Source organism: Oryx dammah, unplaced genomic scaffold (assembly GCF_014754425.2).
Source record: "Oryx dammah isolate SB20612 unplaced genomic scaffold, SCBI_Odam_1.1 HiC_scaffold_21, whole genome shotgun sequence".
Lineage (NCBI taxonomy): Eukaryota > Metazoa > Chordata > Mammalia > Artiodactyla > Bovidae > Oryx > Oryx dammah.
In genome coordinates, this window is record NW_024070205.1 from 74942865 (window position 1) to 74961764 (window position 18900).

General features: G+C 45.1%; 1 protein-coding gene across 5 annotated transcripts in view; it reads right to left on the reverse strand.

The window, feature by feature from the left end:
* Nucleotides 1–18900, reverse strand: part of SRGAP2 (SLIT-ROBO Rho GTPase activating protein 2) — a 255522-nt gene that overhangs the window by 144728 nt on the left and 91894 nt on the right. For all 5 annotated transcript variants that reach the window (XM_040262944.1, XM_040262943.1, XM_040262946.1 and 2 more), the window contains exon 3: nt 7472–7664. In XM_040262944.1, the coding sequence (XP_040118878.1) occupies nt 7472–7664 (193 nt within the window). The remainder of the gene's footprint in view (nt 1–7471; nt 7665–18900) is intronic.

An 18900-nucleotide genomic window follows, 5' to 3' on the forward strand; every position in this document is an offset into this window, starting at 1 on the left:
CCAAAAGTGCTTTGTACTTTACTCTTGGCTACAACATCTTTCCCCTCCCTCAATTTTCATCTGTCAAAATTCTAGCCACTTTTAAGGCCTGGTTCAAATCCCATTCCCCTCTTGAAAGTCTGCTGACTGACCAACTTTACTGGCATTATGCCTTCTGTAGCACACACTTGGTACTTACCCCATACTGCCCTACACTGAAGATCTGTGTTATTACATCCAGGCATAATTTGTCCCTGATTAGATTATAAAGTTAGTGGGCTTCCCCAATGATTCAGCAGGTAAAGAATCCACCTGAGTGCAGGAAACACAGGAGATGCAGGTCAGGAAGACTCCCTGGAGTAGGAAATGGCAACCCATGCCAGTATTCCTGCCTGGGAAATCCCATGGACAGAGGAGGCTGGTGGGCTACAGTTCATGGGCTCACACACGTGGACACGATGGAACACCGCTGACTTGACCCGAGAGTATAAAGTCCTGTGGGAAAGAACCACTGCTTCCACTTTTTTGAATCTCTCTCCTCTAAGAGGCTAGACTAGTAACCTTAAAAATGTTCAACCAATATTTGTTGTTGAGGAGAAGGAAAAGCTGGGAAAAAAGACAAGATGTTGGCAGTGGGTTATAAAGCAGCATAAGGTCTCTGTAAGGAACACAGTGGGGTAGCAATGTAGGAGTATTCCTCTCAAACCCAATAGAAAAAAAAAAACCCCAAACCAAACCCATAACCCTACCTCAAAGTAAAAGAAAAAACTGAGCTACTGAAAGTACGAGATCAAAACCGAATGAGCTATGACTGAAAGGTAATTTACGCAAGTCTACGAAAAAAATGAAAAAGCCAAACAAATGCATTATCAATTAGAGTCCTGCTGGGTAATATTAACACAGATTCCACTTTAAAAAGACAATCAAAGGCTTAGCAACAAATAGGAATACATTCAGACTCTTCAAGGAGTCAAAGAAAATGCAAGAGCATCTTCCCTAGGAAGATTTTCTACCCTCACATAATATCTCCACTCTTAAATCAGGCAGATAGAATTTTTAAACATTAATAGGGTCCTCCTACAAAGCAAAGGGATGAAGGAAGCCACACGACTTGTCTTAAACAAAGCAGAATAAGATAGAGAAAATCACTATAGTTCTATTTGTAGGGGGAGGAGAAGAGGAGGGGGAATCACGGGGTCAGACTCTGCGATGGAATCACAGTTGTGTGAGCTTTAATGAGAGTGTCTGCACTGAGACAGTGTCGGAGAGGACAAAGGTGAGTGGGAGAAAAGCAGAAAAGGAAATCAAGCCAACCAGAGACAGGGTAATGGCTTCCAAGTAAGAAGCTGTCCAAGAAAAGATGAAAATAGCAGTTCAGCAACGTTGGTCCCTAAATGCGGTCACTTAAGACTGTAACAAAATACCTAACCTAACCCAGTATGAGGGGCTGAAATCCAGCCAGCTTGAGAAACTGGCCTGGAAAAGGGTGGGACAAACCATGTAGACCAATTTCAGCCCTGGCCAACCTACCCCATCCCAAGTTGAATAGTTTCCACGTCCCTGAGACGCGTCTGTCCAGGGCTCCCGCTGGCAGCTGCTCTCCTGGCAGCACAAGGAGAGAAATTCACGGCATTGCTGGGCCAACAGCTGCTACAGCCCCGGGGGAGGCAACGAGCGCCCGCTGAGATGCTTTGGGCAGAGAATGAACCGTTCTAGGGGCCAGTCCCAGAGTCAGCGGAATCGAGGCTACACTTCGCCGGCTGAATGAAAATAGAGTACAACTGCCCCTCCAGAGACCAGGAAAGCCACAGCCCTTCCTCTGTCCCAGCTTCTTTGACTTTAATTGCTTCTTGCCCTCCTGTCTGACCCATTTTTTGTCGAGTTCCCAGGGCATGACTTCAGTATCAGCTCCCACTAACCTGAGGCTCACTGCCATCCATCCCTTCCTAACACGTTTCCCTCCAGTCTCTCTGCTCCAGCTGATCTTATGCATTGTTGCCATAGTTACCTTTCCAAAGCACAGCCATCTATAAATATGCTCCAGAACTATCAATGGGTCCCCCATGCTTACAGAATAAAGCCCAACCTCTTGTCACCCGGCATTCACAGACCACTGTGATCTGTGATTCCTATCAACTTTTCAGGCTTATGTCCCTATCACATTTCTCGCTTCTGTTCTTTTGAAAAACACATGAGTTACCAACCAGCTATGTTTCCCCCAGCTCTGTGCCTCTATCAACACTGTTCTTGCTGTCTAAAATGCTTCCTTCCCAATTTTTTTATTCTGCTTCTACAACTGCTGCATTGTTTCCATTGAATTAAGCTTATAAAACTAATAACTTGTATTGGCTCTTTTATGTTTCCATTTCCCATCCACCGAAACTCACCTCCATAACGCCCCATCTTCTTTGTGCATTTACGGCACTTCTCAAAGTGGATGAGTGGCATGGTCTTTCATACGCCTGCCCTCTTGTGAATCGCACACAGACAATGCGGCAGAGGGTGCTAACTGCCCCCCACCATGTTCCCCCTCCACTAATAGAAATTCTACTTTCTGGTCTTTAGATTAATAAGTACATTTCCCAGCCTCCCTTGCAGCTCAGTAGACCCATGAGTCTACGTGAGCTGAAGAAATGTACATGCCACTTCCAGACTGCACCTTTAAAAGGTAAGGATGTATCTGCTCCTGACCCTTATGCTTTTCTTTTTGGCTGGAATGGGGACATGATGGTCTGAGCCATCTTGGGTCATGAAGAACCAGGGCAACACTCTAGGGATGGAATAGGGATCCCAACGCTGCCCAGGATAGCTAACGACCAGATAATAATAGGAGAGAAAAATCAAGCTCTGCTTGTGAAAGATACTATTACTTGGGTCTATTAGAGCTGCCAAACTTACACCTTAACCAAAACAGATATACCTAAAAAGCCTTTCCTGAGACCCAAATGCCAATTTTCAGTTGCTAACAAATGTTTCAAGCATGGTCTGGTGGTGCTGCTGCCAAGAGTGAGCTCAGTTTCAGCAGCGTGGTTGTCTCTCTACAGCAACGCCTGTACGTGCAAACATCCGAATACCTGGCTGCAGTTTACAAAGCAGAGATGAGTGGAAAGTGGAAAAACACAGGTGCTGCCACCAGCGTTACCCTGAGAAGTAGAGTCTCATCACTGTACGAACAAGACAAAGCTAGAAATCTCCAGCCACCAAGAATCCTCAAATGTTCCCCGGATTTAAGCAGGTTCAACTGCTTCAAGCAGTTGCCACGGGTTCAACTGGGGCAAAAAGAAGAGAATGAGAGACGCAGCACAAAAGGCTCAAGGTCACCAGGTGAGGTGTAGCTCAGGATTTCACAGACAGACTTCCAGTAACAGAAACCCTCTTCTCCATGGGAGGCTCCTGTGTTGCCTGGACTCCCTAACTGAGCTTCTCACCACCTTGCCTGTGTCCCCTGCATCAGTGTGTGTCTCATCACCTCTTCTATTAGGCCCGACCACATGAACTGGCTACTTTGTGACCTTTTGTGTCTCCCCAAAATCAGCAATTTCATGTGTCAGTCTAATAGGTTCAAAGTTCTTGGGCTTGGGGCTCATTTTAGTCACCTTTGCCTCACAGTGCTTATAATGGGAGAATATCAGTAAGAAATTGCTGGGATTGACTTTTACAGATTTTCTACTTGAAAGCCTGCTAGCTTCATCAGACATACCTACATCCTTTCCATCCTTCTAAGTGCTTAAAAAAATCACCACCCTCTCTCCTTCCTTTGTTTCCTTCCTTCTTCCCTCCCGCATCCTCTCCTGGTAAATTTTACTTCTAATAATTAACACTACTCCCTAAAAGTGCGTGTGCCCAAGCCTGGGTCCTGGGTTGAGCTCTTTGTTCCTCTCTTTCTCTTCCCTGAGTTCACATAATTGCATATCTTCCATGATCACTTTTATACCTTAGAGTCTGCTCTCTGTTATCCTAGTCAAAACCTCTTACCTCAGTAGCATCTCCACCAGACAGGCTTCCTACTGCACCAAACTCGACATGCTCAGAGCAGGCTCACCATTCAAAACAGGTCTTCCCCCAACACCCCCACGTCTAGCACAGATGCTCCAATTCTTCCAGGCTACCACGTTAGAGAGCCTGGGTCACCTCTGGCAGTCACAGTTCTTTACCTAATCAGTCCCCCATTTCCTCTTAAGGTTCCCAAATACTTGAATATAGTCCTTCTTCTCTAACCTTGCTTGCTCTCACACTGTACATGGATTATTCCCCCAAACCTCCATTTTGGCCTTCTCTGCCATAAAAATTCATTCATTCTTTTACCATTTTCTTCATGTCTCCTTTCCCACAGAAGAACCCAGAGGGCTCACCAGCATGCTCTGCACCAAATCTTCACTCCCCTGCTTGTCTGTTAAATTATTTGGTGTCTACTTACCTAAACTTAATTTTCCACTGCTTTGGCAAATATGTGTTCTCATAAAATTTTGCTCATACCTCTGTTAAAGCCCCTTTTACGTTATATTGTTTACATGTCTCTTTTCCCTGTTTGCCAAGATTCCAGAGCTTATCTCAGTCTCCAAAGGAATCAGCACAGAACACAGCACCCAGCAGGCATTTCAAAGGGGTCTGTTGAATAAGTAGATGGCTCCTCAGGAGAAGTTTTCCAACAGGAAGCTATTAAAGTAACCTAGCCAAGAAGTGACAGCAAAGGAGTGGCAAAGCCCCCTTGACAAGTGCTTGGAGCTCTTTGTCCTTTTGTTCCGCAACACCTCCCTCAGCTCCCCTAACTGTGTGATGTGTTCAGTGCCTGCTTCCTTTTTCTATTAAAAGTGCCAAGTGGAAGACGGTACTTGTTCATTGTTATGTCCCAAGATATAGCGTCTACTCTGAAGGAGCTCAAGGAATGTGCAACAGACATTTGTTGGATGAATGCATTCAAGCCTCCTTTTAGGGAAGCTCCGGGATCCATCCCTCACTCGCCCCTTTAGCCTCTCACCACCGAACACGGCTGCCTCTTCTTTCCTGAATGTGCTGTTCTCTCCTACACAAATCTACCTCTAAAGACTAACCTAAATCCCACTCGTTTCATGAGTATGCTCCTGATTATTCAGGATCCTTTATCTGTCTCTGATGATTTATCACTGACCTCTTATCATATCTATATCCTACCTATAGCAATGATCTCTTAATGAGACCATTATTGCTTTATCTCTAATTGCTTCCTATATTAAAAATCTTTTCTCCCCAACCAGATATGGCCCCCTATGGAAACATACAATCAACCTGTTTTATATCTTCCAATACCTGTACAACACAGAGCACATAGCTGGCTCTCAAGAAATATTCACTGATTATTTCGGGAAAATGAAGCCCGGTACCAGGTTTATCAGAAAGGAAATCAATTCTCCCAGCCTTGGAGGAAAAAAACCCTATTCCTTGTGTGTGATCTTAATCAGAGCAGTTCAGCACATCTGTACCTTAATTTCTAGTAAATGTGTCCTTAAGCTAAGAATATAATATAGTACTAAAAATCAGGCTACTTTAAACTTAGGAGGAGTTATCAAGAGAATAAGTCCAACCTTGAATCATTTTTCTAAAGCAAACAATCCTTCCATTTTCATTTATCATATACTAAAATAACATTTTATTCTCTCAGGACTGCTTATCATAAAGAGAACAGGACTTGGAAAAGACAAGGATCTCTGAAGATGAAACATCTGGAGGAAACTCTCACTTCTGGCTTGTATTGAAACGTCATATGTTCTCATTATTCTCAGACTCCACAGTCATTGCTCAGAACTGGCTTGTAAAGAAAAATTATGTCCCAAATTGTCAGGGTGATAAACAAAAACAGAAAATAGAGGGAAATAAGATACATTTGGCATTAATTCTTAAATTCACTCATTCATTTATTCATCCAATAATATTTAATAAGCATGGATCATAAATTACACTAGGCACTGTGGGAGGCTGAATAATGAATCAGAAATGCTTATTCAAGTCCTCAAAGGGAAGATAATATAATATAAGATAGATAGTTCTGAATGCCCTAAGGAAAGAACAACGAAAACAATGCTGTAAGAATTTAGAAGAGGGAGTACATTCTTCCTTCTGGGAGAATCCAGAAAGATTCTAGAAACAAGTCCCATCCGCATGAGGCCTTAAAACATGGGTATGGCTTCGACACACAGAGATGTAATGAACGGACACATAAGTTCAAATCACAGGATGCGCAAAGGCCCAGTGGAGTTCGTGTTCTGTTTGGCTGTGGAATAGCAGAGCAGAAACAGGAAATAAGGTTGGAAAGCTAGTTGGGCCAGATGTAGACAGGCTTGAACACCAAGCCAAGGAGTGTACACCTTTGTGAATAGAGCAGGACTTCACACACTTAACTGTGCACACCAGTCACCTGGGGCTCTTGTTACAGCGGATCTGGGGGCGGTGGGGTGGGGTGGGGACGACCCAAGACTCTGTATTTCCAACCCCTAGGCAGTGCTGATCTTGAAGGACCACATCTTGAGCATCAAGGACACAGACCTCTGGAAGCCACTGCACAGAGAAACTGCCTGACCCCCAGGGTATTCCAGGAAGGCTAAATCTGGCAACAGTGGATCAGGTAGATTGGGATGTGGAGAAGCTGTTCGTTAGAATCATCTGGGAAGCTTTTACACCACACTGTTTGTGACCTAGGCCTTACTCCCAGAGATTCTGATTTAATTGATCTGGAATGCGGTCCAGTTTCAGCATTTTAAAAAAGTTCTCCAGGGAATTCTAATGTGCAGCCAGGATTGAGAACCTCTGCTCAAGATGATACAGTAAGCATTGCAATCAATCAGGCAAAGATGAAGATGACCTAAACTAGGGCAATGGTAGGAAGAACAGAGTGAAAGGGCCAGTTGTATAAAACACTGTAAATGTAGAAGGAACAGACCTTAGCAATGGTCTGTACAGCGACTTAGATTTATGGCTACCTCCATTTCTTCCAGTTAAAGACAGTTCAGTGAAATGGTTAAGAACACAGACTCTAGAGCCAGGTTGCCTGGGTCTGGATTCCAGTCCTGCCATTTATTTATTAGGGGTGTGTGTGTGTGTGTGTGTGTGTGTGTGTGTGTGTATGCCACACACATAGAGGCCATGGGTCATTATTCCTTGAACTCTTTATGACCCAGTTTCCTCATCTGTATATTGGAGATACAACAAAAACTAACATATGGAGTTGTGAAGATTGAGTTAAGCCCTTTGGAACTAAGCTCGGCACACGGGAAGGTGTTTGCTGTTACTATAAGCATGGTTCATGATCTATCCTGATCTCTCCACGATGGTGAACTGCACGTGAGACGATCTGGAAATGAAGTCCTGGTGGGCTCTCAACCCTCAGGCACTTAGAAACCACTAGGCCACCTGCTTCATGAATACAATGGGATGGAGGTAGCACACCCTGCCTCCCTCCCACACACCCCACCCCCCACCACTCCCAAGGTCTCCAGAAGTAACAGTGTAGCATCCCTACTTGAACTGCTGGTCCTTGGTGCTCCTCGTCTTGGCCAGGAAACGCTCTGCCAGCTTCTCCAGGTTGCGGGAGTAGTCCATCTCGATCTCAGCCTTCTTACGGAAGAAGTCCTGGAGGTCCTGCAACAGCTGTACCCGGAGCTCACACTGCTGATCCAGGCATTTCATCTGCTCTGTGAGTTGAGCACGGATCTCTGCAAGGAAAGCAAGGTGAGGCAGTCAGACAGACACCTCTGGAAAAAACCATGATGCCAACATTCACCCCTTCCATCTAGGTGTTCCCTGTGTTCTGGGCAACTTAAAGGCTTTCCTTTTTAAAATGTGATGTGAAGCACCACCACCAACTCACCAACTTTTCAAACCCTTGAAGAACCCTGAAACCAAGAATCTGCTAAATCAGTTAAGAAAAACTGCTTATCAGACATAGGATATTCAGGGCTGCCATTTAATAAGCAATTTACTGTATTGCAGACACAGCGTCAGAATGTGGCCTTCCTTCCGGCAGAGAGCCGAATGAATTATCTCCCAACCATCCTATTACGTCAGGACTACTTTCATCCCTATTTTAAAGATGGGAAAACTAACTCAAAGAAGTTAAGCCATTAAGTGGTGGAGCCAGGATTCAAACTCAAACAGCTTGACTTTAGAGCCCAAACTCCTACTTTTCATACTGTCTTTCCATATCATCATGAAGTAGGGGAGGGGTCAAGGTATTTTAAAGGAGATAGGAAGGGCCCTGCCCAAGAATAAATAGTGGCAATCAAGAATGAAACAATCACCTAGATCTCTGGGCAAGCAAACCATTCACCGTCAGTCCGATTCCATAGAATACCATAGAATGTAATCAATACCATAGAATGTAATCAATCTTTAAGAAGGTGGTATTTTCACTAAATATTACTCATATCTCTGATCCTTCACCCTCACCAATGCTCAGATACTCCGTTGTATCAAAGCTAGAAATATTTCTGGTTAAACTCTAGCTTGGCAGCTTTCTGGCTGGCCAGAATCCACGTAGAGGGCTAACACTCTCTGAAACTGCAGCAATGCCAGCTCCAGGTACAACCAGATCTGCCTCACATGCAATACTGCGTTTGTTACTGACAAGACCTGGCACCCGCAGGAGGCAGCTTGCCAAAAATCAGACTGCAAGGCCTGCAGCGCACATCTTGCTGAAGTTACGTCCCCATCCCTATCTGAGTCACAGTGGAGTCGCTTCTTTCATCCCTTTCCTCCCCAACGTCCCCCCAGCCCCCGACCCTACAAGCCTGCTCAGCCCCAACAGCTCAGGCTGTGACAGTGACTCCAACTGCACTGTGATGCCTTTCCTTCCGCACACTCCAAATTTATTCCCCCATAGTGGAGCTATAGCACTGCTTTCAGACTACGCTCTGGAAAGCAGGGGGTGGGCATGCGGGATCCGAGTTGTCGTCTGAGCTGTAGATAAATGAGAGGCAAATCCAGGAATGAAGCTATGGTGTTGAAAAGCCTGCCAACCACTCCTTTTATGAAGCAATAAGGGATGGGCAAATGGTGCATTTGGCTTCACTTTGGAGTAGCTACAGGTCCACCATCCATCCCCACCTTCATTTTTGTTTGTTTTTACAGATATCAGATGTATCACAAGTATCTGGTCCTTTATGGGTGATAATCATAGTTCTCACCCTCTCTATCCCTCTGTCTCCCTCGTGCCAACCACCAATGCCAAACAGGCCTGCAGTAACCTCACCTGAACTGAATCCGAGCCCCGGAGGACTGTTTCAAGCAGACAGAGGCTGCACAGAAAAGCTGCCTACCTCATCATTCATCAAAGCTCTCTTGTTCTGTGTGTTTTTTGGAGTCTGATTACAAGAATGTTGAGGGGGAAAGATCTGCAGAGGGCATGTCAGGCATTGATTCTTGCCAGGGTTTTCTGGGTCTCTTAAAGGCAGCAGCCCTTGTTGAGACTATTTCTTGAGGCTTCTGTCCCTTTTCTGTCTTTGACAAACAGAAGTAGCAGCTGGGCAGACTGTGAGCAGAGAGGATGTTCACTATGCTCACTGATATTACTCACAACCTGTCCATTAAATAATAAAAATCAGAGCATCTTAGGGTAACAAGGCTTTCCAGGTACCCAATCAGTAACATGTGCAAGAGGATGTGGCTAGACGGGGGCCGCCAGCCCTTCCTGAGCCACTTGTACCTCTTCACAACACTGCCTCAAAAAGCTCCCTAACTAGGGGAGCAGAAAGGAGAGCATGGCAAGATAGATGTTGCCTACCTCTGCTGAAAAGAGGAGGCTAAGCAAATTCCCACGATACCCATGAAGTTCCAGAGGTAGACTGCTCCAGGGTTGTCCTGTCCGAGGAACAAGCAGTTCATAGGAAGCCTTTAAGATGTGTGAATGAATCTAGGAAGCCCCCACGTGCATCCAGCCAGCATGGAATTCCACCCTGACTTCCTCAGGTGCCTCAACCAATGGGCAGCATTACCCAAAGTGCACCCTACCCTCAGGCATCCCCTCTGGGCCCCTGCAGGAAAAGAAGCATGTGTTTGCTGAACATCTTTGATGGGCCTCTATTCACATCATTTTATTTAATCTTTATTACTAGGCCATAATTGGTCTCTCCAATTATCCTGATCGCAAGATGAGAAAACTGAAGTATGACTTGTTAAGGAATTTACCAAAGGGTCATACAATTAGGGGCAAGTGGGGTTGAAGCCAAATTAAGGTTTGCCTTGACTTGTCAAAGAGGTTGACAGTGGGGACGGGAAATGTGAGAAACCAGCAAGAGTCTGAAGTCTCGGGGGCATTTTGAGGGGGACATCACAGTTTCTCTGGCTCCAGAACCTGGAACATCCCCTTCTCTACCTTCCAGTTTGCAGTGGTGTGACTCAGGCCCCAGAGTCAAGTTTGGAGTAGCCCAGTGACTCACTATCTAGCCCATGTTTTGACTAGTCCATGACCAGACTGGCTTCCTCCCGACTTCCTAGATCTCCTCTACACACAGCTTTGAAGGAAGTGAGAATGGATGTCCCTACCCCATCCAGCAAAAGAAGAGTCTCTGCTAAGAGATACCACCTGCCACTGTGGTCAACTAGTGATGCCACATTGTTGAGCATCACCCCTGCCCCATAACCTGCCTGGAAGGAGGTGCTGCCCTGGCCCCCACCCCCAAGAGCCTCTGCACAGGCACTCAAGGGAGATCCCTATCACCCCCATCTCTAGGCCTGTCACTCCAAGACAGAATGGCTGCTCTGTCCAAGGCAAAATGTGCTACTTCAGGCTTGTACTGCTGCTGTTGCTTCAAAGACAAACAATGGTCCCCAAGAAGGCAGCTGTGCCAGCCCCAGTCCTCTGTCCATGCATACGAAGGGCAAGAAACAATGGGCCACTGAAAGCCAGCACGCCTGGGCCATGTGCCCAGGCTGGAGGCCCCTCTGCACCGTGGCCTGCCAACACACTACAAGTGTGCAAGGAAGAAAGGAGCAATCTATACACACGTGGAGGAGGAGTTCCTCACAGCTCCGCCACGTGCTCAGCCCAGTATGCACCTGCACACGTGTGCACACACAAAGACACACTCGCACCACCCATGCCGTGCTTCATCACACCAACTCAAGAGGCCTTTGCAAACCCCGTTTATAGCTGGATAAGAGTTCCTGGGAGCTGGGGATGATGGGGCCTTTGTAGGTTTTGTCCTTAGAACTACACTGAAGAAGTCAAGTTCTCACTTTCTAGAAGCAGCTGTGTCTCAGGGCTATAAATGAAATCAATGGCCATCCAGAAAGCCAAAGTACAAAGGTCACCATGAGTGACCTGAAGGGATACATGCCAAAAATGGCCTCCCCTGGGCACCTCGCCAAGCCCATTTGTTCAGAAAGTCTTTACTGAGCTTCTACTGTATGACAAACCCTGTGCTAGGTGACAGTGACAGGACGAAGCAGGCCCAAGTCCTACCCTACTGAAGTGTGGCTTGACAAGAGGAAGGAAAAGACAGGAAAGACTGTCTCATTGCTTTTGCTTCAAATATTCTTTATTATAACATAGCCATGGTAAGAAGCCCCCACCTAAAGACCAAAAATTTAAAAATCGCCAGTAGCTGGCAAAGATATTAGGCAACAAGACTAAGAATATTTCAGTGCCCTCTGATTGTTTTTCTATTTTGCTTTATAAAAATGATACTTGAATAAACTGCAGCTCCCCTTGCAAAAGGGACCAAAGTTTTAGAGCAAATTTCCTGAAAATCAGAGTTAACCTTTGGTTAATATTTCATTCAAAGATTCAAGTCAAGATTTAACCTCACTATTCTGGGACTAGCCAGTGACGACAGTTGCACAATCTTGTGAATATACTAAAACAAAAAACAAACAAACAGAAAAGTCCCACCAAATAGTACATTTCAAAGGGGTAAATTTTATGGTACTTGAATTATTTTTCGTTCAAAAAGTTGAACCCTATCAAAACAGCATGTCCTGCTGAGTGCCATCCTGCCAACTAAGTGGAAAATGGCCCAACAAACAGGCACCAAAAGGAGGAAGGCATTCTTGGTTTCCATTTCTCCACTTGTACAGGCTAAATTTCAGTTCTGCATTGAATATTCTTAAAGCAAATCTTAGAAGCTGTCCCTCCGGACAGCAAACTTAGCCAGGACAAGGAACTCCACTGGCAGATCACCATCCTATCATTTCCAAAGGGTGTCGGATCAAAGCCTGGAAGGGAACATTTTCATGCATGAGCTCAAATCGAGGATCAGCGCACACGTCCCGGAAAGCTTCCCCAAAGACATGCTGACTCTGTCCAGGCTTGGCCACAGCTGAGATCCTAACTACACCTGTCCTGGGAGTTAGAAGGAAGTTCGTTTTCTTTTTAGGAAGATGCTGAAAGTTCACAAAAACGGATGAAATTCGAAGAAAAACTAGACCTAATAGGATATTGATTGCTTAACAAAAACAGGGCCCTGCCACAGTGACAATCATGGAGTCTCTAAATTATACAGCAGCTGCCAGTGCGGTGACACAGTGGTCTAAACACTGTCCACACTTCAGAGAAGCCCAGGGAGTTCACCAGTCAGCAGCACACCGGGGGATTCTGCTCGGCTCGTTGTTTCCAGTCCAAAGATAGTAGCCCCATTTGGTCTCTCTTTCAAAATTCACCTCCTTCTTCAGGAGTTTTTTCTGATTAAGTAATACAGAACCTCTTTCTATGACTCCCACATTTTTGAGGAGAAAATGAGGGTGGGGAGGCAGGCGGGAGGAAGATGTAACCTTCTAGGAGCATAACCCAGGCATGTCTTTCCTTTCTCCTTGATATGCTGGCATCCAGGGGCAGGAGCTGCCACCCCCGCAGGCGGTGCTCAGAGCCCGTGGGACAGCAGCTCAGCCTGGGTTCCCCACAGGAGGCCAGGCCTGACGCCAGTCTTTTTACACAAAATCTGCCTCGCCTGCTTTTCAGCCCTTCACAAACACATGATGTCACCGCAGCCACCTCAGGAACACGAATTCCTACTACCTTTCAAGCAAGTGTTATGTAAGGAGACAATTGAGGCTTTCACTCATTTGGAGGCTCTACCCTCCATATCTCTTACCAAGACCTCTTAACACAGCAGTCATCAGCTCCTCTCAAAGCTGTTCCCGGGGAAACAAAATGCTGGAACGCCTTGCCAAGTCTTACTTTTTTTTACCTGCAGATTGCCTTTCTACAGACTCAGTAATGGGAGGCCCTTCGAAAATTTTTTTTATGAGAGCCCAGAGAAGGGAAAGGAATTTCTGGGGATCACACAGTCATTTAGCTGCAGATCTAAGCCTGAAACCCAGGCCCCTGGGTTTCCTAAGCCAAAGTTCTTTCTTACTCTTGTTGCAAATATTTATTTGAGCATCTTCCAGGTACTCTGAAAGTACAAAGACAAAAGTCCTCCATCAAAGTTAGCAGAGTAGTCAGGAACTACTGAGTTAGGAACTGTAGTCAGGAACTGTAACAAACACAGAGCAATAGTAATATAAATAAATGAAGTATGCACACAGTATTTTGAGAGCAGAGAGAAGGCACATTACCACCCTCAAACCACTTGCTATGTATCACATCTTTCAGAGGCTGACTGAAAATTATTACTTATCGCTGAGTAGTTAGTATGCCAAAAAAAAAAAGCCATCAAGCTACTCTTAGTAAACTAGAAAACAGCAAATATTCTTCCTCACAGAGAGTGATTGACGGCCTTTTTCCTCTTTACTTGACTGAATATGACACAGAAACAAACCTCAGTTAACCCAAACCATCAACCAACAAATAGCTACTAAACTTCCAGAATATGCGGATTTGACATATTTTTCTTCCTTGCATCTATATCCTCCCTGAATCTTAGTCCATGTGCTTTTAATAAAGTTGATTTCATCTCTGTCCTTTCCAAAGTTAGCGGATGTAACCTCCAAGCCCTGTTTAGGAGCTACAAAACCTGGAGACAACGCCAGTCTGAGACAGTGCCACCGTCTTGCCACCACAAGAGGAAAGCCCTTTTGAGAATGGAGCCGACCTAGTGGAAGCAGAGCTGAGACATGGCAAAGGCGAACTTGGGCCCTTGAATCAATCATAGCCAGATGCCAGCCCTATTCCTGTCCCTTTCCATTCCTATCAGTTGCCATAAGCCAACTCATTTCAGTTTTGCTTAAAATAGTTTGCACTGGGGTTCTGATATCTTGCAAACAAAGGATTCCTAGTGAACAAAATAGGAAATTCTCAAGTATTCAGAAGCACGGAAGTCCTTGTCCTCAAGGAACTTGCAATCTAATTATGAAAACATGATCAAAACATATAATACTTTTCCCAAAAATATGTAATTATTTATATATTATATAATTATGCAAGGTATATAATTAAATATATAAATTTTATGTTATTGTATACTGAAAGAATGAAACTGTGAATAAATATTACAAATACAAATGAAGTACTTGTTTTATTTTCTTGGGCTATAAAATCACTGCAGATGGTGACTGCAGCCACTAAATTAAAAGACATTTGCTCCTTGGAAGAAAAGCAATGACCAACCCAAACAGCATATTAAAAAGCAGAAACATCACTTTACTGACAAAGGTCCGTCTAGTCAAAGCTATAATTTTTCCAGTAGTCATGTATGGATGTGAGAGCTGGATCATAAAGAAAGCTGAGCAACGAAGAATTGATGCTTTTGAACTGCGTTGTTGGAGAAGACTCTTGAGAGTCCCTTGGACTGCAAGGAGATCCAACCAGTCAATCCTAAAGGAAATCAGTCCTGAATATTCATTGGAAGGACTCATGCTGAAACTGAAGCTCCAATACTTTGGGCATCTAATACGAAGAACTGACTCATTGGAAAAGATCCTGATGCTGGGAAAGATTGAAGGCAGGAGGAGAAGGGGACAACAGAGGATGAGATGATTGGATGGCATCACTAACTCAATGGAGATGAGTTTGAGCATGCTCCTGGAGTTGGTGATGGACAGGGAGGCCTGGTGTGCTGCAGTCCATGGGGTTGCAGAGTCGGACACAGCTGAGCAACTGAACTGAACAAATTTTAAGAACTCAGAGCAGTGGAACTAACATTGTTAAAGTAAGACTCCTTGAGAAAGGCTAAACTCTTGAGAGGGAGATACGCGACAGAGTAGGGCTCCAAATCTGTGGAAGAAAGGAGAGGCCAAAGAGAGAAAATGTGAACAAAGAGGAGTCTGAATTAGTATTCTGAGAAAAGGTGAAATTTCAACAAATGTAAGGAAGTGGAGACAATATCCCAGAAGAAGAGAACACATAAGCCAGGAGATGGGAATGTTTGAGCACGGCTTCTTTGTGAGACAGTGAGGAGGCTGGCCTCTCCAGAACAAACGGTGACGGGAGGGTCCGGTCAGAGATAAGGGTGCGCAGGGAGAAGCAGCTCCATTGGCTAACAGGGAAGTTTGGATTTCAATAGGCCGGAAATGGAGCTAGTGAAAGTTTGTGTCATGATGCAAAAGATCAAGAGTGGAGGAGGTCTTCTGGATGGGTTTCTAGATCTTTGATGGAGTGAGCGTTAACTCACAAACCAGGCTGAACAGTACAGAGGTCAAACCAGTAGGCGAATCCCAGGAATGGAAAGGCCCTACACACACAGACGCTAGTAACAGTACATACTTAGTCACTGCCACAGCCGCTGCTGAGTCGCTCAGTCGCGTCTGACTCCGCGCGACCCCAGAGATGGCAGCCCACCAGGCTCCCCCGTCCCTGGGATTCTCCAGGCAAGCACAATGGAGTGGGTTGCCATTTCCTTCTCCAATTCATGAAAGCGAAAAGTCAAAGTGAAGTTGCTCAGTTGTGTCCGACTCTTCAAGACCCCATGGACTGCAGCCCGCCAGGCTCCTCCGCCCATGGGGTTTTCCAGGCAAGAGTACTGGAGTGGGGTGCCATCACCTTCTCCGAATCACATACCTGATCACTAATAATAGGACACACTTTAGAGCCAGTGATCCTGAAGCTGGTGAGTTCCTACGCTGTAGTGAGCACACTGGACACACATGGGAGACGCTTGCGTTCCATAAATGTTTGAGTGGCAGGAAGGGGAGGTGGTGGAACCTGGAGTGCTGGCCTCTCTGGCTTTCCCTTCACTACAGTTCTCTGTGTCGAACTTGACGTTTGGCCATCTTCAAAACTGTCTGCCCTGGGCAGCAAATCACCTAAAAGTTATGGGAAAAAGACACTTTTCTCCCCTTGCATTAACTCCACACTACCTAAGAACAAGGTAGGCAACTTTGGAGACAAAGGGAAACCAGCCAGGGGAAAGGAGGTGGAGAAAAATGGCCTTGAGAGTTTCTGGAGGACATCGATTCATTAACTTTCAAGCCCCCAAGTGAACACGCACAAAGCAACCTCATAAAGCCAATGAGATGGGAGGGTGTGAAGGGGAATATCTCAATGAACTTTAATCATCAGGATTGCTCTTGGCAGGCCGCCTTGGTTCTTTCAAGTGACTCAATAGAAAGTCAAAGACAAAAAGCTCCCAAATGAACAAGCTGCCACACCAAACGCCAAAGTAGTAATTTCAGCTCCTAGCCTTTGCCTGAGATGTTTAAGAAACAGAATTCCTGAGGTCCAAAGTCTAGAATTAACTTGTACTACAAACTATAGATTTGGAATGAGATGACCAACAGCTCCTCTGGCAAATGTCACCTAGTCTGAGGCCCCTGATTCATTGCTAGAGGTAAAGTGGAAGTCAATTCCCAAGGACCATGATAATTAACCAATAAGTCTAGCAAATATTTCTCTTATGCCATCTCTGTACAAACAGCTCACTGAAGCACACGAGAAAATATAAGGCATGGTCTTGCACTCAAGAAGCTTATAATCCATTTGGAAAAAAGACTAAATGTAAAGGCATTCAACCATATAGACTGTGCTAAGTGCCAAAATAATGGCCCCAAATCACGCTCAGAGAGGAGATCAGTGTAAATCAGAGTCAGCCTGAAGTAGTATTCAGGCGTTGGATTGGGGAAGATTGGTAAAGAATCAGCCTGCAATGCAGGGGGCCTGGATTTGATCCCTGGGTCAGGAAGATCCCCTGGAGAAGGGAATGGTAATCCACTACAGTATTCTTCCCTGGAGAATTCCATGGACAGAGGAGCCTGGCAGACTTGAGTCCATGGAGTCACAAAGAGTTGGACAGGACTGAACACAATACACACACACGTGATAGAGGAAGGGGGGCTGCGATTACTAGAGCAAAGGTGAGTAGACAGAAATGGGCACATCAAGCCTAGGAGGCGGTTGTGAGTATAGCACAGAGTCTTGAAGAGTATGGGAAAAAGAGCAGGGTGGAAAAGTAAGAAAGGGCCCACGTGCTCCATGAGCTGATCCGCTGTTCCAAAGGGATCTTTAAACTGTGGACAAAGCAAGGTAGCGGTCTTGAAAAGCAGAAGGTCAGCACAAGGAGAGCCAAAAACCCAAGACTTCCCTACTAATCAACATCTGAAAAGATGAAGTGTCAATTTCAACCTGTTCACTACAGTAATGCACAACAGTAAACTATATGCTGCTCAAGGTTCCAGTACAACTGAATGGAAAACCAACCAGGTCAATATTAAAATCCAGACCCTAAATTCCTAGAGAGCTGGCTCTGGAGGATTTACTTCATTTTGTGCAAGACCCAGCTTGGCCTATGGTATTTGCACGTTGTTTAAGATTTAGTTCCACCGGCAAGGACTAAGTCCCTATTAGCTGTTGGGAAAAGGGACAAAGATGACCACAGAGGATCAGGAGATTCACTTGACTTTTAAAGTACCTATGGAACTTCCTATTTGAAAATGCAGTTTTGTTTTCCAATCTGGAGTTCTCAGGAGAGGTCAGGTCTGGAAGGAGACATCTGCAAGTCACCATCAGCAAGTAGATGGGAGTATGAAGTTAACCACGGGAGCGAATGGGGCTGCCCATAGCAAGCGTGGAGAATGAAAGACGTAGGTCTAAGCCTGGGGACATCCTCGTGGAGGTGGAAAGCAAAACAAGAGGAGATAGGAAAGTAGACTGAGAATGCAAACAGATGGATCAAGGTATCAGTAACTGCAAATCACTTAAAGAACACCGCGGGGCAAACAGTTTGTTAACCTGGCAATCATGACTGACAGCCTGCTATGCATCACCACGCAAGACCAATCAGCCTCTCATGAAGCTGTCCCAGCCTCTGAAAAGTCCCTTACATTCGCGCTCTCTCCTTCTCTTTCTCCTCATTCATGCTTCCCTGTGATGGCTCTCACCAATCAAGTGGAAGCTTTTGCCTCTATAGCTCTGTTTTCTGGGACAGGGGTCCCCGACCTCCGGGCTGCGGATCAGCACCTCCTGTCAGATCAGTGGTAGCATTAGATTAGAAATAAAGTACACAATAAATGTAATGCGCTTGAGTCATCCTGAAACCATTCCCTGCCCCTTTGTCCATGGAAAAATTGTCTTCCTGGTGCCGAAAGGCTGGGAACCGCCATTCTAGTGAACCCAGACTAAGACACTGTTCTAGCCAGATGCTGGATGGATAATCCTTTTCTTGATGAAACTTATTCCCTAATGAAAGTATCTGCTTAGTAGAGTCTTGAGAATAGCTAACATTCATGGACTCAGCATATTTGTGAAGTGATTGGATAAAAACTGATGTAATTGACTACAATTTGTTTTCTGTGCAAAGGTAAACTGACTCTACAAAAGTTATGGGAAGGTATACAATCAGTAATGATCAAAGATGCCATTTGTTAAATACTTTCAATGTGACTCATAGAATGTTGAGTCACCATTTAAGTGTAAAAGTATGTTTTCTCATTTAATCCTGAAAACATCCCAGTGGGATAAGTTTGCAGTAGAGCAGAATGGTTAAGAGCCCAGACTTTACATTCAGAAAGACCTGGCTTTCTCTCTAGCTCTGTCACATGCTAGCTGTGTATCCCTGAATAAGACACTTAATCTCTCTAAGT